The sequence below is a fragment of the Gadus macrocephalus genome, chromosome 4 (assembly GCF_031168955.1).
Source record: "Gadus macrocephalus chromosome 4, ASM3116895v1".
In the NCBI taxonomy this organism is placed as follows: Eukaryota; Metazoa; Chordata; class Actinopteri; order Gadiformes; family Gadidae; genus Gadus; species Gadus macrocephalus.
In genome coordinates this window covers 12778282-12804092 of record NC_082385.1, presented here as the reverse complement: position 1 = coordinate 12804092, position 25811 = coordinate 12778282, and the positions used below count along the sequence as shown (strand labels likewise).

General features: G+C 44.7%; 1 protein-coding gene across 2 annotated transcripts; it reads right to left on the bottom strand.

The window, feature by feature from the left end:
* Positions 1–21: 21 nt before the first annotated feature.
* ulk1b (unc-51 like autophagy activating kinase 1) lies at positions 22–25811 on the bottom strand. Of its 2 annotated transcripts, XM_060050319.1 has the most exons (28): positions 25203–25811; positions 24598–24690; positions 23879–23920; positions 20086–20118; positions 18850–18886; positions 17670–17843; positions 16819–16892; positions 16371–16472; positions 15421–15479; positions 15007–15089; positions 14528–14578; positions 13875–13966; positions 13189–13351; positions 12518–12557; positions 12076–12162; positions 11117–11263; positions 9503–9663; positions 8451–8668; positions 8082–8248; positions 7679–7848; positions 7170–7283; positions 6605–6789; positions 6212–6411; positions 5575–5693; positions 5061–5218; positions 3458–3593; positions 988–2904; positions 22–954 (listed from the first exon to the last, which is right to left on the bottom strand). In XM_060050319.1, exons 1-27 carry the CDS (start codon positions 25290–25292, stop codon positions 2849–2851), a joined length of 3051 nt encoding a protein of 1016 aa, XP_059906302.1. In that variant the 5' UTR covers positions 25293–25811; the 3' UTR covers positions 22–954; positions 988–2848. The 2 variants fall into 2 exon arrangements, with proteins under 2 accessions (XP_059906302.1, XP_059906303.1); XM_060050320.1 differs by lacking the exons at positions 23879–23920; positions 24598–24690; positions 25203–25811 and adding an exon at positions 20861–23863.

The following is a 25811-nucleotide window of genomic DNA, read 5'->3' as shown; positions in this document are numbered from 1 at the left end:
AGAAATAAAATCCTCAAGAAGTCCAGTTGCTTAACAATTTATTAATGTTGGACATTTCAAACAGTAATGGTACATCAGAGCCATTAAGATAGTGTCTTCATTTAAATGCCCTGCAGGCGTGGACCGTATGGGGTATTTGCTCATGGCCAATGCTTCTTTGGAAGTTTTATGGTAATATTAACTCCATGCTTCTCGTGTCATATTTACAATAACTTAATATACAATATTTACACATGGTACCGAAAAAGTAAGATGTGTTATGATCTTGAGCAAAGAAACACACAAAATAATCGAAATGAAATGAAAGGATATCTATATCTATATCTATATCTATATCTATATCTATATAGATATATAGATATATAGATAGATAGATAGATAGATAGATAGATAGATAGATAGATATATACACATATACAGAGTATAAGCATCTTCCTACCACTATTAAATGAGAGTATGACTTCACAGAGACAGTAGGAACATAAGAACGTAGAAATAAGACATAGTCACGAGTCAGGGACATTTATAACATTTACAACTCTGGTCCCAAAAAGTATAATCTCCAAATTTGATTCTGCCTATCCTGTCAATCTGTGTTAATATGGTTTGATGTACATTGAATTCCTACACAATAAGAACGACCACAACAATATGATAACTATCATGATTGAGACATGACAGTGGTGATTGAAAGTAATCCTGGAAACAAAGTGTCACATGCTTCAGCTTAAAAAGGTCGGAGGTCATTTACAACCTGCTACGTACCCACAATGCACTTCAACGAGATGTGGGTCAATTCATAAGGAATGTTTGTATATTAAAAAAAGAAAAAGTAATATATAAACACACTACAACTTGAATAAATTGTGTACGCAGGCGAAATTTGCGATTAGTCTTAATAAAAGAAAAAGCAAGTACACGTGCATAAATAAAACACTTAAACCGACACATTCTCTTTACATCCACATTGCTGGCCTTATCTCACACACACACACACACACACACACACACACACGAGTACAAACTGGGTTTAATGTTTTATGCGGGTTACACTTGGAGAAAAATAGACTATGTGAGGCTATGACACTGGGTTAGGGTTAGTCCTATTCCCCCCCCCCCCCCCCCCCCCCCCAGGATGTATAAAAGAAAAGTGCCCCTTACGCAAACAGCATAATCAAAATGGGACTAATGTGTATACAGCACTTCTTTAGATCTGTGTACACCACACTATCCATCAACACCTCCCACAACAATGGCATCATGCATACCGCTCACGTCAAGTCTTTCTTGACCAGGAATTGACCCATACCGCTGGTCCCACATTCATAACAACACCTGGGATGTTGGAGAACATCGTTGGTCAAATTCTACATAAAACACACAAGGGGTTTCCACACGTTTCACACTTAAAATCCAATGCAGACCATCTTTGGGCTACCCAATAAAAAACACATTTTTCAAAATCTTTCAGTGTTCAACATTTTTGCTTTTCAAATTGTATTCTTCAACTTCTAAAACTGCTTTCGAAAGGTTGAAAAGCTTAACACTCACACACACACACACCAACCTTAACCAGGGGCTCTACCTACAAACGCTATTATTGAGAAGCAACCAAATGAAATTCCACAAAATGCAGCCCATACAGATAGCGATCTACAAAACAAGCTAAAACTGTTCAGCAAATACCACCAAACCTCTGTCCACACACTGCTTCAGTACAGTTCAACACAGCAGCTCACTCAGGCCCTCAGGCCTTTACCATAAACTCCTTTTGGTTGTGGTCTCCACTGAACGAACCTTGACATTCAATAACTGATTATACTCGCCATCACCCCCCACCCCCCACCCCCCCCAATAAAAACCAGATCACAACAGGCAAGAGAAATGCAATTCAACTCAAATCATCCAAAATCAACTTAAGGTACTAGCGACGTTGCACATGCTGCAACACGTCCATGAATCCCTGTTAAAGTCACGGTGATTGCCTGCATGACCAACACAGTTCAGTGTGTTCCTGCACAGTGATCCATTCCTTGTTCCAGGTTCTGTCTGTTGCAGGCAGCGTATCCAGCTTTCATCTATAGAGAGAGCCTGTACAACGGCTTTTCACTGATACACTATTGAGTCCAGTCCTCGGAAGAAAGTTGAACGTAGTCTTTGATATGGCAAACATAGCGAGCCATAAATACAGTGATCGATAATTACAGCGATCCATAAAGTGACAAAAGGACAGGAATAGTTCCTGGAATGTGAAAACTCACAAAACTCCTGGTACATAACTTAAATCTTAAAATAAAAACACACACTAAAGCTCAGAGTTACATTGCCACTATTCTCGACAAGGGACTTTTAAATACAGCATTTTCTGCATGTAGTGAAAGTGAGTCCTTAGTACATCTATTTTTGCCGGATAAGCATATGGCCCTACTTGGCTAGGTGTGATTAGCTGTGGCTATATGAACCCACGTGGTCTTTAGGCCAGCTCTATAAGGAATAACCGAGCTCGGGCGAGATAAGGCTAAACTCCTCCACACCGGGGTCTGCTCCGTCCTCCATCAAGAAATCGGACGCTCCTCCTTCACAACAACACAGACACTTAATAAGTCCCAGCGCTGTGAAGTGATGTCCGGGGATGAGACACATCAGCATCTTGACACATGTGGGGGCGTTGCGAAGCCTCAGCGGGTGGACGAGCTCAAAACAGCATGTCACTTGGTGGGAGCTATTTGTGGACCGGGATGTCAATCAGCAGGGTTGAAAGGGCGAGGGGGGCGGGGCTTAGGGCAAGGTGATTGACACCCTAACGATGCAGTATATCCAGGCTCTAGCGGGGGTGTCTCGCTCTATTTCAAGCGCAGAGCCCCGACTGCAGAGCTGTGAGACGCCTCTCGATGCACTCTTTACCTGTTGAGGGGGAGATAGAGATAGAGATAGATAGAGTTAGTGGGATGATTAAATGAATACAAATATTGAATATCTCTTTCAATATCAGAAGAATCAGAAGCAGAAAAATCCAATTTGTTCAAGTTATGCAGATTTGATTATGTACCGAAGCAAGAGATGTGCACTTTAGTCCGTTGAGGTTTTCATATGTTTAGATCTAACATAAAAGTCTTGTGGGTCCAAAAGTGCATTTAACTGCACCGCTGTACATCTATTAAAAGGTCCTATATTATACCACCAGGTGTGAGTGTGATTACCGAACGTGATCTGGATTATGTTCTGTATGTGCATGTTTTTCGGGGTTGGTGTAAAGTAAACATCTGACGTTTGGTGCAGACATCTGACATCTGCCCATGCAAATAGAAATGGCCAAAAACCTTTGATACAGTATTGGCCTGTAAACAGGATCTAACACTCTAATGCACTTCGTAGGTGTGAAAAGAGCATCCCCCAGGCCTCCATGCCGAAGCGGGTTCCCTATGCATGCAAACCACAGATTGCTTGAGCACCGTACATTTGCTAACACTGAGGATGTCGTCCTGTTCAGTGAGCAGCAGCGTCAGGCCCTCCATCAGCAGCAGGGCCTTGTGGTAGCGCATGGCCGAAGATGCCCCCTGCTGGAACATCTCGTCGAGTGCAGCCGCCTTCACCTATGGAAGGGAAGGACAGGATATTATCAGGGGGTTTCACACCGCATTCAAAGCATGGACCTATTAAAGAAAGGTAAAAAAAATGGCGCCCATTTTTGTACAACTGCTCAATGGCGCAGGGCAACATCAAGGAGAGATTTGCTTCCGCATTATGGGAGCCAGCCACGCCCTAGTGCATGACGTGCCGGATGCAGAAATATTCTCGTTGTCTAGCATTGTTAGCATTGTAGCATCATAAGCGAGAGGTCTGTCTGCACATCCCTCAGTGACCCTAAGTGATAAAAAGTCAACACAGTGCCTAAAAACCATCAACGTCCTTCATGTTAAGTGAAAGGAAAAACCTCGGACACGCGAAGTTAACTGAGCTCTCGGATGCCGGGCCGAAACGACATTTGTTTCACTACGACTCCTTTCAGCTGGCCACCCCCACTTCTCCTGCAAAAAATAAATATAAATAAATATAAATAAAACGGCTAATAAAAGGTGGCGCTTTGAAAAGAGAAAACTTACATTTGGATAGTACATGGTATAAAGATAATTATGAGCCTTTGATTGATCTCCAGACATTTTTTGTGGAGACAAATTCCTGTCCCCAACTTGTGTTGGAGTGAACGGAGATATCTATTTCTGGGCCCCTTGAATCTAGGGAGCCGTCCATAGCCCGCTTAAACAGCTGCAATACCAGGCTTGGCACTGGTGGATTGTGGAAGTATGCACTGCTCCTTGGGGCCTGATTCAAAGTGATTCAAAGGTTAGGGTTGATTCAGTCGGTACTAAAGACACAGCTGTGATCGCTGCCAAGAAACATCTGGGACGCATGTCATCATCTGGCGTCACTACATAAATAACACGTTGAGATGTGGTCCGTGATGAATGAGAAGACATTGTAGGTGTGCTCTGAATGCATATCTTTCTCTGAGGGCATGCCAGAGTTTTTTTCACCAGGATCATTCATGAGCCACTCAACAGGGAGGGGTAAGCCCTGTTTTCAGAAGAGGCAAAACGTAAATCCAGCCCAACAGAATGAATGTGCAGAGTCTCAAGGCCTCTCGAGTGGACGGAAAACTCTTTACGTTCATTAAGCGATTTATTTTAATGCAGGCAAGCATGCTGCAAACTACAGACGTCCTGATAAAAAAAAATAATGCAAAAACATGCACCTGCACAAACACACATGGTTATTCCGAAGGATGTGGTTATTCTACATCCTTCAACACTATAAGCCTACTACCCACACCTATAGGCCAGAGCTGCACTTTTTTTAATGAATGAAAAAAAAAATAAAAAAAAAAAATAATTTCCATCCGCTGCGTGTGACGGTGGCTGACTGCGCCTGGGGGTGGCTGACTGCACCGGGGGGTGGCTGACTGTGCCTGGGGGTGGCTGACTGCGCATGGGGGTGGCTGACTGCGCATGGGGGTGGCTGACTGTGCCTGGGGGTGGCTTGTGGTGGGTAGTGGTACCCACCATGTGCACCGTGTGGCTGAACAGCAGCCTCTCGGCCCGGATGCAGGAGACGTGGTCCATGAGGAGATGCTTCCTGGAGAAGAAGTGCTCCAGGCGGCCGCTCAGCCCTCGGCACGACCCCACGCTGCTCTTGTAGAGCTCGTTCAGATGCCGCACCACTATACACACGTGCACAAACACACACACACACACACACACACACACACAATCATCAAATTACAATAAAACCACAATTATACTTTTTTTCGTTTCACTCAAGCCATACGGTTCTGGGTTTGAACCCCAATGCGTGAACCCAACTCCTGGGTTCTTGGTTTAAACCCAACCCCTAACCAAATCAATAGTAGTGAACGGTAACATATGACGAACAACAGAACCATTACTCACAAGAGTGAGTGGAGAGGAGAGTAGTGACCCTGAAACAACTCAATGACTCTACCCCTCCTAGCGGTGTCTTACAGGGACCACGAGGCGGCCCCGGTGAGGGACGGGGGGGTCAGTAGCAGGGTCCTACCTTGCTTGACGGTGGTGGAGGGGTACAGCTTGCCCTGCTTCACCTGCTCCATGGCCATGTGCAGGGCGCTGGACAGGAGCTCTGCAGCCTTCAGGTACAGGACAAGCTGCTCTGCATAACTAGAGACACACACACACACACAATAAAAAATGATAGAAAGAACAAAATAAAAAAAAGAATTGTTGACATGGGGACCAGATTAGAGATTTTCCTCCATCCTCCCTTGTCTGGGACGCCTGGCTGCTGCCTACGCACTAGCCATCACCACATAATAATAATATATACATTTAATTTAGAGGCGCCTTTCAAGACACCCAAGGACATACAGCCCTTTGGAGGGCTTGGAGTTAGAGGAGTGTCTTGAAATGCAGGCCTGCGAAGGCTTTTGACACTGTAGCTGTAGCTAATATATCGATATATTGCTACGTTTATTCCCTTCTTTCTCTGCCATAGTGACCCTAGTGTCTCTGTGGGTTGAAAAAAAAATGTCTGAGTTCTGCTGAAGTTAACAAAACAAGACGGTACTTTCTCTGTCCCAGACTGGGCGCCAGTGGGCCCGTGTCTTAACGTAGGGCCAATCGGCTACAACTGGGAAGTTTCGCTACACACAGCGCTGAACCACTGCGGAGGAACTTACCTCCACTCTCTGCTGAAGGAGCTGATCTGATCGGCCACCAGGCTCTGCTGTTGGAGGATGGAGTTGCCCCGGTCCAGGGCCCCTCCGGACCCCCGGTCCCCGTCCGCCTCACTGGACCCCCGGGCCCCCGCCACCTCCAGCAGACAGCGGCAGAAGTCCAGCGTGAAGCGCAGGCTCTGCAGGGTGTCAGTGTGCTCCTGCTGCACTCAGAGAGAGAGAGAGAGACAGAGAGGGAGGGAGCGAGGATATGTGTAAGATATAGAAATAACAAGCTGGGGAGAAAAGATAACGTGCTCTCTTGTGTGGGATAACACAAGAGAGACTGTTCCGATGCTGAACAAACCAGACTCCATAGAGACTAGAATACGTCATAAGACACCTAGGACCCCCCACCTCCATCAGGGTCTCCTCCGGGAGCTCAGGGGCCTCGAAGGACACGGGCCCGCCCATATTGGCGGCGATGGGGTCGGCCGGGCCGTAGCGTGGGCAGGAGGACCCCTGCAGGCCGTCCACGCAGGTGGCGGCGTGGGCGTAGAGGCGAGAGAAGGAGCCCACCGGACTGACGGAGCTGGGGGAGCCTGCGGCACAACGAGACCCAGGAAGGTTTATCAACTTTATACCTATTTATATTGAATATCTCTGAACATCTCATTAAAATATCCCTTCTTTTCCCAGAGTGAGAAATCTCCGGCCACCTATGTTTACAGCAGCTCCTGTCGGCTCTGTAACGTTCAGTCATAGTCAGTGTTAAGTGAGGCAGAACCGGAGCTACACACTCACCTGAACACTGGCGTTGGTATGGTGATAACCTTTCATGTTATCAGGATGAACCCTGGCTGCAGGGTATCACACTCACGCACATGTACACACAAGGAGACACACACACACACACACACACACACACACACACACACACACACACACACACACACACACACACACACACACACACACACACCTGAGTACTTCCTGTGTCTGAGGGTCTGTGGGGGGGTGCTGCTGCTGGGCGGGGAGCCCACAGTGAAGACCACCTGAGCCGGGCCTCCGGGGGCCCCTCCACAACCAGGAGGCGCTGCAGGCAGATGAGGAGGAAGGAAAACCAGTAGAGAAGATAAGATAAGATAAGAAAAAGGCATGTTAACAGCAACAAAAAGACTGGCGAAAATAGAGTAAAGTTGAAAAAACGCAATTCAATAAAATACAAAAATATAACATGATAGACATTAACTGCAATAAAGCAATTATAATAATGAACTAACAAATGAGCATGAATAATGCACAGAAACTGCATTATTTCAAGTGTATGCGCCTTGGTATTTAAAGTGTCCATGGGATAAGTGATCTATCTTTCTGATCAACCCTTTAGTTTATGGACTCAATTACATCTGACATTGGTTACCTGTCCATAATACTACTAGTATGAATAATAGTCCATATGTCATGTCTTAGGGAGAATGATGAGCAGACCTTTAATGTCTATTGCTCTGGCCGAGGTCACGGGCTCCGAGTTTCCTGGCTCGCCAGCGGCCACGCCTCCTTCTCCTCCTCCTCCTCCTCCTCCCCCTGCTCCCCCTGCTCCTCCTGCTCCAAACGCAGCCATCAGCAGCATCTCAGTCAGACGGCTAGCACTGCTGGACCTGAGGACCAGAAGGAACACAGCCAGGAGTTCAGGTGCAAAGCGTCAACACACACACACACACACACACACACACACACACACACACACACACACACACACACACACACACACACACACACACACACACACACACACACACACACACACACACACACACACGCACACGCGCGCGCGCGAGGCCACCCCGGGGACCCAGCTACCTCTCCTCCCCGGCTCCACATGTCGCCTTACCGTCCGAAGCCTCGGGGGTCCTGGTACGGGGGCCGGGGGGCCGCGCGGTGGGCCGTCGCCGGGAGCTCCGGCGGGGCGGGGCCCAGAACCAGGCCCTGCTGGGTCAGGAAGGTCACCAGGTTGGGGGAGCCGGAGGGGGAGTTCAGGAACTCAAAGGGGGGGATGGTCTGGGGAAGGAGAATTGACAGATTAGATGGATACTTTAAGTACATTTAAGAGGTAGTTCTTCTTAACTTGCACTGAAGTACAAAAGTCAATGCGGTACTGGCACGCAAACACAAACACACACACACACACACACACACACACACACACACACACACACACACACACACACACACACAAAAAACCAACCACAACCTAACTCACCCTGGAGGGGGAGCCGAGGATGGTGGGGAGGGGGCTGATCCTGGGGGAGGGGTGCAGGGGTTGGGGGGTCATCACAGGGTCAGAGTGCTGCTTCCTGACCTTCTGCCTAACGCCGCCACCGCCAGCACACTCCAGCAGACAGGGGGCGCTGTGGAGCCGCGTGCCCAGCCCGGACTCCGGCTGCTGGGGCGCTGGCTTTGGCTCAGTGGACTGGAAGGCTGGAGAGAGAGGAGATGGATGGTGAGAAGAATGAAGTCTGAATATCAAAGCCCACTTTAAAGTATTATATATATTCTTTAATGCTTTTATTTTGGAAAATGCGCTTTTATTTTTAAAAACCCAAAAGATTGTAATAATTAAAAAAAAAAGAGTATAAAGATTGAACATGCAGTCATACTCTACTACAGAGGGAAACTACTAATGGGAATGTAATTATTAAGTCAACAGATATGTTGAAAGTCCAACAAGCAATCAGAAACATATCAGAGGCCGTAGAACGCATGCATGCTATATTTGAGCATATCTTTAAAGCTGATTCCAATCAAGCAATCTAAGAATATATCCATCAACCACACAGTAAAAGCCAGCTCTTCCCGTCTCTCAACTGCCACGTAAAAACACTGGTATCTTGAATGTTTTGGTCACAGCAGATGTTACCAGTCATCTGGTGGTTGAGAGCTTGGAGGAAGTGGGAACATCACTGCCTGTTGTTGTCGCTCGCACTGCGACGACCACACTTTCATATCAGCCCGTTGGTCGGCTGCACAAGAGGCACTGGGCCAGTCTTGAAGAGTGTTAGCAATATGCAAAACTACTGACATGCCTCCCGCCAACGGAGGCGTTGCATCAGTGGTGATGAATAGCCTGAAGCACTCTAGCAGGACTCTCTGCTCTCTTCTGAGTAAAATAAACGACCGCTTGCAATGCACGGCAGACCGTTTAAGAAAAAAATAAAAAATGCTGACGAGACCCAATTTAAATGCTGTGAATAACTGATATCGGGAAATTCCAAATGCATTTTTTTACAATCAACACAGTCCGAGTCTGTTCACCGTGAGGGATGAGAGGGAGAGTCTTGGCCCCTCCGGTGGACTGCCTGCGGGGGGTGCTGCTGTTGGGGGGATGGGGTCCGTGGCTGGACGGAGACGGGGGTCCCATCCTGAAGAAGCCAAGCGACCCTCCACTGCCGCAGCGATGGACCGGGCTGGACAAGCTGGGAGGGGGGGGGGATCGTGCACACACGTCAGCGCCCGCAGCACTCCTACCGCTCCATGCACTCCTACCCAAGGTTCCTGCCCGGATCATGAAGTGAGGTTCTCCTCGCTCTTCTGAGGGCTATGGTTTGTGGGGGTGACGATGAAATGGGAAGCAAATGAAATGCTAATTAATTGCTCTAAAGCAGGGGTTGGTAAACTATGGCCAATGTGCCACAACAGGCTCGCGGAGCAATTTCTAAACATCTAAATATTTTTGGAGTAATTGAGTAACTATAAACTGAAATAAAGTCATTTGAATGCTGAAATAATGAGCTAGTCTCAAACGGCACATTTTGAAAGAAGAAATTTGAAGCCTTTTGGAGATGATGGTGGCTAGAGTTGAATACTCAATAAGGCAGTGGCCCAGTACGAGAAGCAAAGCAGTGGGTTTACAATCCTATGTACCGTCAAAAATCAAGATACAGAGGGCAGCTATGAAGTCGTGCAGTGCATTGCTAAACACAGGAAGCCATTCTCGGATGGAGAATAAATAAAGGGAGGATCTGCTCAGCAGTTCAGAGGTTATATTTGATGGATCAAAGACACGATCATCTCCAGGATTAAAGAAATGTACGCGACAACTCTAGAAAGGCTCATTACTGATATAACTGAAAAGCACCAGCAAACTCTTGCATTGAAAGGTGCTTCAGTTTTTAAAGGACGGTCCACCTCTAGTGGTGGTTGCCAGATACTGCGAGAATGCATCGATTCGTGAGAAACGTTGTTGTTTAAAGTCAGCCACTAAAGGGGAGGATGTGGCAGAAATGATTTACTGAGAATTTTGAGATTAGAGGGTTTCAAATCAACAAGATATGCATACAATATATGCATCCTGTTACGGCGGCCGGAGCCGATTAGAAGATATTTTGGCATTGGCCCTGCAGACAGGGGGACGGGCAGCAGCCGTTATGTAATAAATTAATAAATGGCTATATCCAAATCATAACTGGCACAGGGGTCTGTGTTAAATGTCACGTGACATCCAGAAGGTGGCTGACCCTGCTCTCAAGGGTTCAGGACAATATTTGAAATGATAAATAATAATAATCACCAAATAATATAAATAGCTCTCTTTAACCCCAACACGATCCCATGTTTCTTCACAGAGCTAATCGTCAAGAATAAACATCTCTGGGTCCCTTGGGTGGATGAGGTTTCATGATTGAGGAAATCATAATTTGAAAAAAAAAGTCTGCAATTCATAAATAATGCATTTTTCTTTGACAAAAGTGAAGACTTCAAGTGAAGAGTTACGAGTATGCGCCTGTTTGCGCGTGTGTGGGTGTGTGTGTGGGTGCGTGTGTGAATGTGTTTGTGGGTGTGTGTGTGTGGGTGTGTGTGTGAGTGTGTGTGTGGGTGCTTGTTTGGGTGTGCGGGTGTGGATGTGTGTGTGGGTGTGTGCGTACAGACCGTGGGGAGATGTCCGTCCTGGGTGAACTGAGGTTCTCCTCCATGCGCTGGTAGTTGTGGACCTGAGTGGGAACGGGGATAGGCACTGACTGGCCGCGGTTTCCATGGTGACCACCGTAGTTACTCGGTGAGCACTCAATGGGCTTGCTAAAGAGAGGGAGATGAACAGAGAGGGTTTTTAGGAGAAAAAAACACAGTGTGTGTGTGGGTTGTGTGTTTGTAGCATTTTGTCCGCGGTTTGGGGGAAAAAAACACATCTTGGTCAGGTTTAGATATGTTGCGTTAATTACACCAATTTATGCGTAAAATACTAATGCAGATAGTGCAAACGGCAGTTACAATCAAAAAACAGGGCAATTATCAGGGGTGCACATAACTTTTTTAGTGAGTTACTCGGGTGAGTACCAGGAGATGGTGTTTGGTACGCACCCAACACATAGCCCCAGACGTAACATCTGAACTTATGAAACTTACCCAGTTTCACAAAGGTGATTGTTTTTTGCTCCACTTTTCTTTTATGAAACTGCAGCAGCTTGACCACGGAGCGTTTCAATATCTCACTAAAGGAACGTTGCTATCAGCAGATTTTGGGCCGTTCTCCAGTGTGTGCGCGGTGCACGTGCTCTGGCAGCGTATCATACGTGTCGAGCCACGACCCATCTTTGCGCCACTTTTCAAAAAAAACTATTTTCTTCTGCTCCGGCTCCATTTGCCTTTTCTTTGCAGGTGGTGAACGCCAAAGTAGCAGCTCAATGTATTTTGTTTTTCCAATTTCTTTCGATCTCCCGTTAGTGACAAAAGTGTTGTAGTGACACAAGTGACGTTACGCATCCGTGATTATAGGTGCGCATGTGTACTTGCGTACCAGTTATGTGCACCCCTGGCAATTATACACATTTCCAACTTGTAATGGAGATTTGTGCACGTTTGTGTGCGTGTGCGTGTGTGTTTATGCTTACCTGACTGGGTTGGGGGATGTGCTGTAGGAGGGAGAGTGTGGGGGGGTCCTGGCCTGGACACACAGTCCAGCCGAGGCCAGCATAGAGCTGACAGAGAGAGGAGAGGAGTAGAGTAAATAGATGAAGACTTTACAAAAATCGTTTCGTTTTTAAAAACTCAATCTTGACCTTTTTCTTTTTATCAGGATGTATATTACGGAAGCGGGGAGTAGGAATATTAAGTAAAGTAAGCAAGTGCCCCCTGTCAAGCTCAACTGGCAGAGGAGCAGACCATTTACACTGCCAGGGTTTGGGGATTCATTCCCAGAGCACCAAGCATCCATACTAAGATGCATATGTAAGCAATTCACACCAATCATTAACGCAATGACATTTACTCTATGAACCCTTTGCGGCGGCAATAAAAGTGAAGAGAACCATCAGAATAACGGACGATGCTTACCCACTGTTCATCAAGCTGTCCTGGAACGCTGCGGCCTCGCCTGGGGAGAAACAACGTCCGCAATGAACACAGTGGCCTGGAAGTATCTGGAGGTCATTATCGTTATTGACTCGGCGGATTATATTACCCCCAGTATCTACCTCAGCAAAAGCCTCTCTATATGCATGCTCCTTTAAAGGAGAAACATTGAAAGAGGCCGGCTAGAGTTTAATTTGCAGTTTAGAATAGAACTCATAAAAATAATAGAAAAGTGTTGGGCTCTATAAATAGCTCAGACACTGTGCTTCTTCAATGTAGGAATGCCAGAGGACCGGGCCTTCATAAACACTGATATTTATGGGATACCGAGGCACTTGTCAAAAGGTTCAAGTATACTTCTAACTATATTTCCCCCGATCCACTCACAAAAACAGCGCTACCTTAAGAGATCTGCCTGAATCACCTGCATCAACTATTGGTCGACAATGTCACATGATAGACCAAAGCCTTACTGGTTCGTCATCTCCCTCAACTGCTGTGGATCACCCTTAACCAAAAGGCAAGGATCTACAATGTGCTCAGACTTCTTTTCAGCAAGCACAGACAGGTTGACTGTTTATGGGAGGGAGGTCCCGATGCCAATGTTCGCAGGTAACTGTTTAGGGGACGGATGTTCCCAGTAAGGTTCTTACTGGGACACTGGGCTGGCACCATCACAAAGTCGTCCGTGTCGCACGAAGACGAGTTCTTGCTGCTGCCGGCGCCCCCGGAGGAGTCCTTGAGGAACCCCGCTGCATCCTGGGTAGGAGAGGCCAGAGTCTTGGGCCGCGGTGGCTGACCTTCAGCCAGGGACAGCTGAGGAGACGCCGTGAGACACATCACGCAGATATCGGCACCGAATGGAAGAAAGACAACACGAGGCAAAGAAATCAATGGACTGGAACTGTAGGGTTACAAAATAGAAGCCTATAGAGCGGCTAAGGAATTATGGCTGATAGCTGGATGTCCCTTCAATGACTTTGCACAATAAACTGCGGTATGTGCGCCGAATCCTGCACTATGCAAGTTTCCCGATCAGCAGACGATAGTGGCTTGAGTAGTGGAGCTACAGCTATAGCTATATTATTAAAAGACAGGCTACGGTCAGAATTGGATTAGATTAAAACAATATACAGAGGAAGATTCCCAGCATGGATTGAGCTGTGTTGGGGAGTGTGTTCTTGAGGAACCTTCTAGTTCAGGAATGTTTTAAAGTAGTATACAGCTGCAGTGGTAAAGCGACATAGTTCAGGTTTAATGGCTGTCATGGCGGTGTAATTCAGGCTCAATGGATCTCCATCACAAACCAAACACCACCCGAGCGAACACAGGACCCTACCGGGGGAGAGGCCAGGTGGGAGGTGGAGGAGCTGCTGCAGGAGCTGGCCGATGCAGAACTGGAAAAACACGTCATGGTGACGACTGGAGTCGCTGCAATAAAGAACAGCAAAGACACGCTTAAACACGCACACACCGGTACCTACTGCCACCTCTCACAGACACAGTCTGTTCAACTACCTTCCCCTTTGATGAGGAGATTGAGCTGACGAATCAGGAGGATCTTTCAGTATCAATGGGAACCTCTTTAGAGGAAATTCCTGGAATGTTACCCTGTCAGCAAACTCTAGTAGATTTTTAGTTTGAGATACAGCTATTGCTATGTCATTGCCATATGACAATTACTGTTGTCAAAATAAAATGATTTAAAGTGAATAATTCCCTGAATGGATAGCTGCAATAGAGAAATTACATAGTGCAGGATTAAGTAGTGGGGCACAATTCTCATTTAGTCAGTGTGCGGTGCCTTCTGGACTTCAGTATGTATGTCTTTATGCTATCTATATACACCATCATGATGTTGTGAACTCTTGAAATAGAAAGTACTGTACAATAGTAAAATTAATGTGCCACATTTATTCCAAGTTTACCGAAATACAGTGTGTTAATATGGAAAAGACCAGAGACAAAGATTAAGAGTGAAGAAATACTCACTCTTTTTGGTAGAGGAGCTGCTCTCGAGGAACGGATGAGTAAAGAACTCATCTATATAGGGTTATGGGGACATAAGGAGAGGAATTCAAAGTCAACAGTGATTCTGAGCCCAATCCTACACAGTCACACTTACATAGCAGACATGGAATTTATAACAGAAATGCATTGTTATGCAATGGTTACAGTAGACCAATAATTAATGAAAAGGAGCCACCGTGAGAGATTTTTAGTGGGAGGTGAGACTCAGTTCACACACACACACACACACACACACACACACACACACACACACACACACACACACACACACACACACACACACACACACACACACACACACACACACACACACACACACACACTTCAAAAAAGATCCATTAGCCATGAGGGCCAGTTTGATCAAGAGTTAACCAGTGTTGAATGTCATGTTCCCTGCAGGTTGCTAAGCGATGGACGTGTAGATGTAACTGTGAGCGTACCGAAGTCCAGGCGGTCCTTGTGGTTCCGCTGAAGCAGAGCCAGCAGCAGAACCCTCAGATGACTGGAGGTTTCTCTGGGGATGCTGGGAAAAACACACACAAAAAGAGACACAAATGTCTGTTAGCTTAGTCTGTGTTGGCAACCACACAAGACCCTTGATGTTTTCTTCGGCCATGACATTATACTACAAAATGAGGTTAATAATAATCATAATACAAAAATGTAACATTGTTGTTAACAAATGCGATGGACGAAGTGAAAAAGTTAGATTGTACATTAATCTATCTCTCGGCCCCTTAACACAGGAGGTCCTCGTCGATGAACGGGTTATCGTCAGAACAGTCAAATTTGATTGTTAACAATACAATACAAAGCATGGTATCTTATTTCATGTACGTGGTAAATGACCGTACCTTGGGCTGAGATTCTTATTCTTTTCATAGAAGAGGCGTAGGTCCTGAGGGCTGCTGGCCTGTTGAACAGACACAACGTGGAGAACTAAGTTCACGCATGTTCACTAGTGTACATGCTAAATAATAAAACACAATCATAAAGCTGTGCTTAGAGCCACGTGGTGAGCAGTCCGCTGCACAAAGCTGAACATTTTAACCTGCAAATCAGACGCAGAGTTCAAAAAATTCCCCGCTCAAGGGAATCCAGTCTGACCGGTTCAGTTCAGACAATTCCTCGAGAGGTGTGATTAACATCCAGTTACACGACAGAAGTGTGGCAGCACGATAGATAAACAGGCTTTGAAATTAAAATCGAACTCTTTGAAACCCAATCTCCGACATGAGCAGATACACCTCCGGTTGGATCCAACGTCATCGTTTTGCATTGCAGTAGCAAAGCACTGCATCCAGTCAATCATACGAACAGCAATGGCTGCAATGTGAATAGACCTGCTAAGTGGAACATAGGTATTAAGAGTTCTAATCTCCCTTTGATGCCATTATTGTTTTAATACCACTGTGTAAGCAGAATTTCCAAGGCCTTCTAATTCTTGACAGGTTTGAGTCTGATTGGTCAATAACATTCAAAGGTTGTTTGGGACACCTCTGCCCTTTAACAGTTTCCAGATCAATGCGCTACAAACCTAACATCAACAACGACAGTCAAATACAACTATCGACCAGATAATTCCTTGACTGTGCAAAGACTATAAGCTAAAAGCAGCTGATTAAGTTGTAAGAAGACGATTAACATTACAGATGAAAGTAACTTATATGTAATCACTGTTGGTAACTAGTACAAGCAAAATAAACCACATGGGGAAAACAGGTTTCTTTGCGATGGTAGGCAACCTGGGATTACATGCCGTACAACAGACAGATTAGTGAGGTCTGATCACCACGGGGCTTACCTGGAAGGGGGCCTTGCCAGTGAGGCACTGGAACACGATGGTGCCGATGCTCCAGAGGTCCGCTTTGGCATCGTAATGCTGGGACATGATGACCTCAGGGGCCTGAGGTCAACACAACAGCAGGCCCAACCATTCAGAACGGCCCTTGTGTACCAAGGGTTAGGTACAATGTGTGTTCATTGTTCAACCAATATTTGTGTTGTTGTGCAACCACCATTTTAACACATTCAATGGAAGCTCAATGTAACATTCTACCTCATGGAGTCGTGATGTTGTTTCTGTTTTAGTATTCTTTAAATAACGTCATTCAGCATAAAGCTGTTGTGCCTAAGAACTCATCATTGCGTTCTTAAGCACAGTAATTACTGGATGGTGTTTTGAGTATGGCTGATGGTCACCCAGTTACTCAACGTATATGCGGGCGCGGTTTGGCCAGAGGAAGGCTCACCATGTACATGGGTGATCCACAGAGGGTGGCAGCCATCATGTTGGTCTGGAGGTACCTGGCGAAGCCAAAGTCAGCTGGAACAAAACCAGGAGAGGATGGAAGAGGTAGGAGGGAGGAAAGATGAATGCGAAGATGAAACAGCTTATCCTCACTATATTCTAAGGCCATTTGTATTGCCTTCGCAGTTCCCATGCCAGCTGCTGGTAAGCTAGCCAAATACTTAAATTGCATGTTAACGTCGTCTTTTGTTATTCTTCTTAAAATGAAAGACACATCCGTTCTGATTCAATTGGTCACATCTTAATGTTCAGTCGTCCTCTGGCATTTCTTTGTATTCTTCTTTCATAACAAGTAGTTTTGTGGCTCTGTACACCCGGAAACAGCCTACCAACTGGGTACTGTACGGGGTACAGAGAAGGAAAACTGGAATATCCTTGAGAATCTTCCAGCATGAATCAGAGGGTCAAATTCCATTGAAAGCGTCGTGAACACAGGCATGGAAAATAATTACAATACACAAGTATGATCCTGATCAGGTCTGTGTAAGAATGAGAGCCTCATTCTTACAACTATTATGATGGTGTACATTGGTTGGCATAGTGTGTGTGTGTGTGTGTGTGTGTGTGTGTGTGTGTGTGTGTGTGTGTGTGTGTGTGTGTGTGTGTGTGTGTGTGTGTGTGTGTGTGTGTGTGTGTGTGTGTGTGTGTGTGTGTGTGTGTGTGTGTGTGTGTGAGGCCTGTGTCTGTGGATGGATATTTCAGTGCATTAACTTAAAGGTGAAAAGGTATGAACAGAACAGTGATGATTATGAGGCTTTGCCCCTGCTCAATTGTGTCACTCCCCCCCCGTACCGATCTTGATGCAGGTGTTGTTGGAGTGGGATTTGCGCCCCGGCGGGTAGGAAAGCAGGATGTTCTGGGGCTTCAGGTCCCGGTGGATGATGCCCTTGCCGTGCAGGACCTGCATAGCCCCTGCGATCTGCTGCAGGAACACGCGGATGGTGTCCTCACTAAGGGTGCCTTTAGCTGCAACACCGGGAAAAGTACAGGCCAGTATGTTATAGGTGCCAGGAAAAAGAGTAACATTCAGCACCACATTTTGTCTGCACTTCTCGTATATTTTTTGAATACGTAGGCAGGTTAAACAGGTGCATTTAGAAGTGTATCATTTTACAATCTAGATCTGTTTTTTTTGTAAATGATAAAGGGATAATAGAGATATTTCCAGTCAAGCTTTGCCCTGACTCATGCCCTGCCCTTGAGAGCAAAATTCATTGTGAAAATATATCAAACGGTTTAGGCATGTGTTATGAAAAGTGGTTTGATTTAGGCCGAAACTGATTCTTGGCTCAGGGGAAACCCACTTACTCATGTAGTTGTTTCTCATTTACTCCTACTAGCGCTTACGTCAAAGAGAGAATGTGGTATTGGACCCACTGTGCTCTCCATTCTCACACCAAAATAACCCACATATCTCGACGCCTTAAGATACGAATCTCAATTTCTGCCGTCACCGAGTAAGTGTAAGAGTAAGACAAAGTAAGTGACTCACATTTACGTTTTAATCTCTGAACATCATCTTTTGTTTCATTTATAAAATGTATGAATATTCACTTTCATTTTGGTGTGTGTTTCTTTATTTCTTATTCACCCGTGATGATGTTTGATCATTGTTTATGTGTTGAATAAATCTCTCATAAGCCCATTGGGACGGAGCATAATTAATGATGTAAGACACTATAATAAACGTAGGATCAAATCATGAACACAAACACACCACTAAACAACAAAATGAAAACAGTGCAGACAACAACCTCTGGCGTTCTATCTCAAAAGTATGATTTACACACAATTTAATACAAAAATTATAATGTGAGGTGTGTGTGTGTATATATATATATATATATATATACACCCCTCACATTATAATTTTTTTTCAAGGAAGAGATGACTCATTTCATATCATTTCATTTATATTTTCCAACATGGATAGGTCTAAGTCTCTTGTCCCACAGTAAATGTTTCCACTCACAGTGTAAATAGTCTGCCAGGTCCCCGCCGTTGCAGTACTAGATGTATAGAGAAAGAAATAGTAAAAATACACAAACTTTACAGGAAATGAGTGAAACGCAATAAATTGGTCGGGTCAGAAGAGAGAAAAACGTAACTAAAAAGTTACACTTGTGACTCTGGTCAATGTTGCCCTGAGAGGCTCAGTTCACAGAGGCGTCATCCTAGGACAGTGGTTCTCAACCTTTTTTGAGCAAACGCCCCCCTGACCTTACCCTGATCCTCTGGCGGGAGGATCAGGCGTGAGTGGGGTTGTTTAATAAAAATAAACAAACAACCCCACTCACACTCGTGTTATATTGCTTAAAGTTGTCAGTGCATCGTTTTTCATTGATTTTGTGTTGGTCACTAATAGCAGTGAATGCCCTCTGAGTCGGTTTTGGTGCAAAAAATATGAATGAATGTTCATGACATGCAATTAGAGAGAGAGAGAGAGAGAGAGAGAGAGAGAGAGAGAGAGAGAGAGAGAGAGAGAGAGAGAGAGAGAGAGAGAGAGAGAGAGAGAGAGAGAGAGAGAGAGAGAGAGAGAGAGAGAGAGAGAGAGAGAGAGAGAGAGAGAGAGAGAGAGAGAGAGAGAGAGAGAGAGAGAGAGAGAGAGAGAGAGAGAGAGAGAGAGAGAGAGAGAGAGAGAGAACCAGGGCACGGCAAGTAGACTTATCTTCACTAGTTTATTATGCTAGCCGTGCCCTGGTACATCAAAGAAGCAGACCCATAATTAGTGTTATGCGTTTGTCCTACGACATCTGTGTTTGTCCTACGATGACCTCTCTGTGAGGGTCTATTCCCAGCCTGAATGTGTATGTGATCTAGTGAAAGGACAAAGGTGTTTTCTGACATCACAGGCTGCGGTCACATCTCTTAGTATGAAAGGGCTCTTCTGAGGGATGCTAAGTATGTACTACCAGTGATTGTTTGATCATTTATCCAAATAGTTGATTAATCATGAATATATGTATTTGAGATAGTTTGGTTTTTTATAATATATTGATTTATAAGTTGAAGTGGAAAACGCAAAGATTTCTGTTATGTTCTCTTTTGCGACACCTTTGGCAATAAGTGGTAAGTGGGCCAATAGATCGTCACCATAACCCAGTTAGTAACAACTATAATGTCTTTAATCAGTGTGTTATCACTGTGTTGCCTCATTAGGCAGTGGATAGTGACTTAACCGTGCTCCAAAACCAATACACAAACGTACCTCCATCACCAGGTACACTGAGCTGGCCGTTTCCTGCATGGAAGGTAAGAGAGAGCAGAAGAATACGTTACTTTGTGATCCTGTTCATGTGTGTAACGCGTACGTATGTGTCAGCTCGTTATCCTTGTGCAAAGGTTCAACTCTCACGATAGGGGAGCCAGACTTGGCAGGATGTAAGCAGTGTTTGTTTGGAGGTTTGCCTGAGTCAACACAGCACCATTATGTATAAACTCCACCAATCCAGATGTCATGTCAGCTGAAGGAAAGCCACCGTGAAAGGGGATTAGATGAATAGGGACATTACTTTAGCTGACACTCTAAGGGCATTCAGGTTACACTGTGTAAACCAAACCTGTCTACTTATTCAGGACGTCAGCAACGCTGACACAAACCAAGTCATTCAGAAAATCTAATCAATGATATGACAAAAGATGACCGGAAACACATTAAGAAAAACAGACCAACGTCCCATTTTCTACTCATTCTCACTATGATCGATCTCGTCCAGTGACCATGAGACAGAGTTTGCACACATTATCAACAGCTCTCTCTCATTACGGTCATCTTCAAATAAATTCAATTTAATCTTGAAATTCTAAAGTTTTCAAAAGAATGATGTTGGTTTTAATGGAAGATGATGGAAACATAGCTTCTCCAACTAAAACCAAAAGAGGGAACATGGATGGAATAAAAGATGGAGCTTGCAGACCTCGCTAGCAAGGCTTCCAGTCGCCCTCCATGCTGTTGTAGCATGAACAACTGACACCCTGTTCACCTGTTTGGAGACGTCTTTCCTCTCCTCACGTTAACCCTTCAGCGTTAGTCAACACGGCGCACGCCACCCCAGAATCTCCTCTTATCACCCAGCAACAGGCCACGCTAGACTGCCCCCGTCTCCTCAGTCGGCCAATGACAGAGCTTGATTCTGTGGACATAATCCGGCTGACTCAGCACTTTCAGACTTTTTTTTTCACCTTTTTTTTTTTTTGGATGGGTAAAGCAAACCAACAACAAGCCAAGTTCTATCTCTCAGGAGAGTCGTTAGCTTTGGATTCGCTGTGGTTTTCCGTCCGACATTAATGCAGCACCTCAGTGGGAAAAAAATAGAAGGGAGCAGAACGTTGTGAAACGGTTTCAGCCTCTTTAGGTGACGGTGGGGATGAATAAAATATCTTAGGTGAACCGTTAACCCTTTGACACTGTATTTATTAAATCCTTCCCTTAATTAAATGATGCCTGCGAGTCTTTAAGTCCTTGCTATCGACTGCCTTCAGTTCTCCTGCTACAATCTGATAAAAGTTTTCTACACACATATTCTCGACCGGAGTGGGAATTTAACAGGAAATCGGTTCCTCTGTAGTCGTCACAGCAATGCATTTTCCCTGTGTCTGAGACGTTTGCCCCGAGTTCAAGTCGTGAAGCCGGCGCTGGCTAACCCACAAACTGTCCACACAGCCGCTGTGCGATACCCTGCCTGTAATCTTAGAGCCCAGAGAGAAATTGTTTGGATGCTGAGAGAGTCTCTCCCCTACCACCGGATCCAGAGTACGAGGCTGAGAACATACAGCCAACCCTGGTCCGGCAAGGGCCAACATATCTAAGGTTCACATTTACTGTAACGACAAGCAGTCTCCAGGCATGGATGGGACCGCTCCTACACTAGGGTTACACCCTCCACAACCAAGTGGTTGATCTGCACTCATTTTAATTTGATGTTATAATATACTTTAATCCTATCTTGGATAGACAGGTCAGTAGGTTCTACGACGCATGCTATTGAATGACATTATTAACCAGCATGTTAACAGTCAGACAGTGCCACATTGATGCCACAATCAACTACATTGTATCCGAAATGCTCAAGACTCTTTATTATATCAGAGAGGAGGGTGCAACGTCTTTGCGGCCAACATGTTTTATGCATTTAATGGGTGTGCAAAACCGAAAGTCAGGTCAGTGCAAGCGAGAAAGTTGCGGTGTGCAACTGAAATGTAACCACCGCTACCAGCAACCAACCAGGTGGTCTCTCCAATTTCCTCTCTATGGGTCACAGGCAAACAAACTACATCCTAGCAAGATATATTCAATCTATACAATTAAAACAAAAATTAGGTTTTGTCAGCAGAACAAATGCCACATTGTGTAGGATCAAATGATGACCAGAAGAAAAACAAAGGACAGCGGAGAGAGTGTTCTTTTATGGGAATCTTTCCTATTTTAAATAGAGTAGTACATATGGAACTCACTGCCTGGTTTACGTCTAAATACCCCCAACTCATTATAAGCAAGGAAGATAATTTATTCCCAAAAAACAAAAACAAAAAATGCCATGATGTATGGCATTTAAAGGACTCTCTCTCTCTGAAACAAGTTATTTAACCTTTATGAGCCGTTGCGAGTCATATATCCTTGTTGCTAATTTGTGCATATTCTGGCAGAGACTACTATAAGTTTCCCTTCAGAGTGACTCCTTCACTTGCATTTTTTTTACTTTCATGTTCTGCTTTTTAGAATATTTTAAATGGCCAGACTTGCTTATAGCAGACCACACAATGCTTAACCAGGTGCTGAAATATCCGGCGGTTGGTTTATTAGTGTGACAAAGACAAAATAAACAGCCAAGTGTATTTGGAGTCTGGCTTGCCTTCTGCCGCTGAAACTCTCAGACAGGTGTGTTCACATGAACCACCTGAGGTTGCTCGGCAACGATCAGGAATATCACCTTGGACGATGCAAATTCCACTCCAACCCAACAGCACGAGGCAGTGGGTCAGTGAGAGGTCAAGCTGGCCAGCAGCACAGTTGGTGTTAGCGAGGTGTTTTAATCCACACCCAATGCAGGCTCACATCTCTTGTGAGTTGGCCACAACAGGGCAGCAGGTAAAGAAATTCCTTACGACACAAAGCCGCTTTCTAGGGCCCTAAAACAGGAAAAGAGCTTAACAGGAACCTTTCCTCCTAATAGGGAACCAATGGTGGCACAGAGTTACATCTGAATACACTGACCTAGAGAAATAAACAGCAGAATCGACCAATTATAGTGAGTGTATCAGGTCCAACTGAGGTTAGGTAAGAACTTTTGGATGTGTAGCATTAACAACAAATTAGCCACACACGTACATGAAATACATTCTGAGGAACAGGCATAAATATCAAATGCTGACTACACATAGATTTACATTGCATGAGTCAAATTAAAAACACTGAATACTACAGGTTCCAATCCAATATCTAGAACACTGTTCTAGATATGTACTATTAACTATCTGTGGCTATAATAACTATTACAGCTGGAGATCAGACCGAATGTAAGTAAATCAGGTGTAAATCAAAGGCCTAATTGTAGTTGTTTAAATCTAAACAATGTCCCCTTCTCTGCGAGTTTGTACTTGCAGGTGTAAAATGTCAACCATTTGCATATTCTCCAGCAGTTATTTAGTTTGAATTCAGTAGTTACATACCTCCTACCTACCTAACTAGTTTACTTTGTCTGCATGACATGAGATATCAAATACATCCTCATAACAAGCAGGCATGTGACTGGACATAAATTGTCTACAGAGGGCCATGTAGTATCCCAGCTTATTAATACACAATGCAGATGGTAGGTTTGCAGTGTGTATCAAGTGTTATTTGGATTTCCCAAAACTTGTTCATGCAATTGAATGGGTAATTTTCCATGTTATATTTTAAAACAATAGATATATATGGTTTAAGCAGAACAAACTTTTTTAAGCCATCTAATTTCCTGCTGTCTACCGTTTCCTAAAAAGATTATCATAATGTCACTTACCTGAAAGTCCAGCAAAGCAACAATGTTCTCATGTTTCAGTTCCTGTTTGGAAAAAAAACTTAAATCATTGTGGATCCAGCACACCAGCGCATCCAGTATCTTATATTTTTAGTGTACCAAATTAGTCTGCACAATAAACTGCTGAAAGCTCTGAGGAAAATTAGAACAGAATAATATACCAACAACATAAAATATTTTGTAAGTCAACAAGTAGAACTTTCTAAAAATTATTTAGATACAGGTTAACATAGCACTATTTTGGGGGCAATGATATACAACACGTCTGGATATTTAGCTTTGCAGCTCTCTGAATTCATGAAGAGAATTTAATTCCCCCTCAGACTATCCAACCTTTATTGCATTAGTGATGGTAGCCGATCTGTCTTTTGGCACAAAGAAGGCTACATCGTGTTACCAGTCGGTATGCCTAATGCTCAAACAAGACTGTAAATAGTCTGTAACTGACTGTCGCTGCTTTTCATTCAAAAGCAAACATGTTTCAAGTGGTTGTAAATACTGGCATCACACAGATGTACTATTTCTATGCATATTTTTTTTCTGGACGCCCATTGAACACAGGCAAGTACACACGGACAACCTTGGACATTTTGTTACTACATGTGTTAGGCATTTAAAATAACAGTATTATTGTTCGCTGGACAAGTTAACAATCACAACACTGTCATTATACAGTCAGCACGAACAGGAGTTAGACTTACCTTGAGTATTTTGATCTCTTTCCCCAATAGTGTTTGCGATTTGGAGAGATTCTTCTTATTTATGCATTTGACTGCCACCTCCCAGTCATGTTTCTATGGAAATACATTTGCAAAAGGATTAACGAATGCAGTGCGTATAAACGACAGATACATCGGCTGTAAAATACATTAACACTTATGTGATTGCAAAGGCCTAAATCATGCAACATGGTACATTTAACCTTTAACAAGAGCTATGAACAAACATACACAAGTACATATTATTAACCAACTTTGAAGGAGTAAAATGCTTAACGTTATTTTATATACCTATTATAAACGACAGTGCTGTCTAGAGTCAATATTGTTGATGGGAGAAGCGTGTGGCTGTTCACGTCGGCCTCTTAAGGTCGTACTACGAAAGTACACATATTTACTGGGTCTCATTACAGGATACAAATACAGAGGGAGCTCCGCACTCTCCTGTTAGATGTACAAATAGCTTTGCCCCTGATGGTTGACATGATATGTCTCCTAGTTTGGCCCCTGGGGGCTGGCATGGTTATTGAGCCTTGTCCACTGTAATTAATTAACAAATCAATAAAAACAACAAAGTAGCGACTCACCTCTCGGTGCCTGCCTTTGAACACGACTGCGAATGCGCCATGTCCGATTAGGTCCTTACGGCTGAACTCGAACTTCCCCACGGTCTCCATGACGGACACCCTGGAGGTCTACTCGGGACGGGCAGATGGCAGCGGGCCTGGTGCTCCCGTCTCCTCCTTCAAGCAGGACCAGCAGGAAAGTGGCACCCTTCCTCCGCTTGCCATGGGCAGCCGTCCAGACAACAAACCACAGTCTTCTCTCATGTTCGTGTGCAATGACACGGGCGTGACCCCACTTAACCCATCGTCGATCCAATGAAACAACACGAAGCGAAAGATGGAGAGATGAAGGAAAATAATAATACGCTAGGTGGTTGGAGAGTTCAGCTGGCGTTGACGCGCCACCTTAAAACCAGCTCGTCGTTTGTTTGTATACATGGGAGTCGCTTTTCTGTCGCGATAGGCACTCGATTCTGCTGTTACATTCCGAGTTGTGCTATAGAAGCAGCAATAAATTATATTAAAACACGCTCTGATGATGGAAATAAAACATCAGCTTGGAGGGAAGTAGGCGCACGGAGAGGTTCAACAAAGACCCTACATCAGCGCGCATGCGCAAAGCTCAGTGTA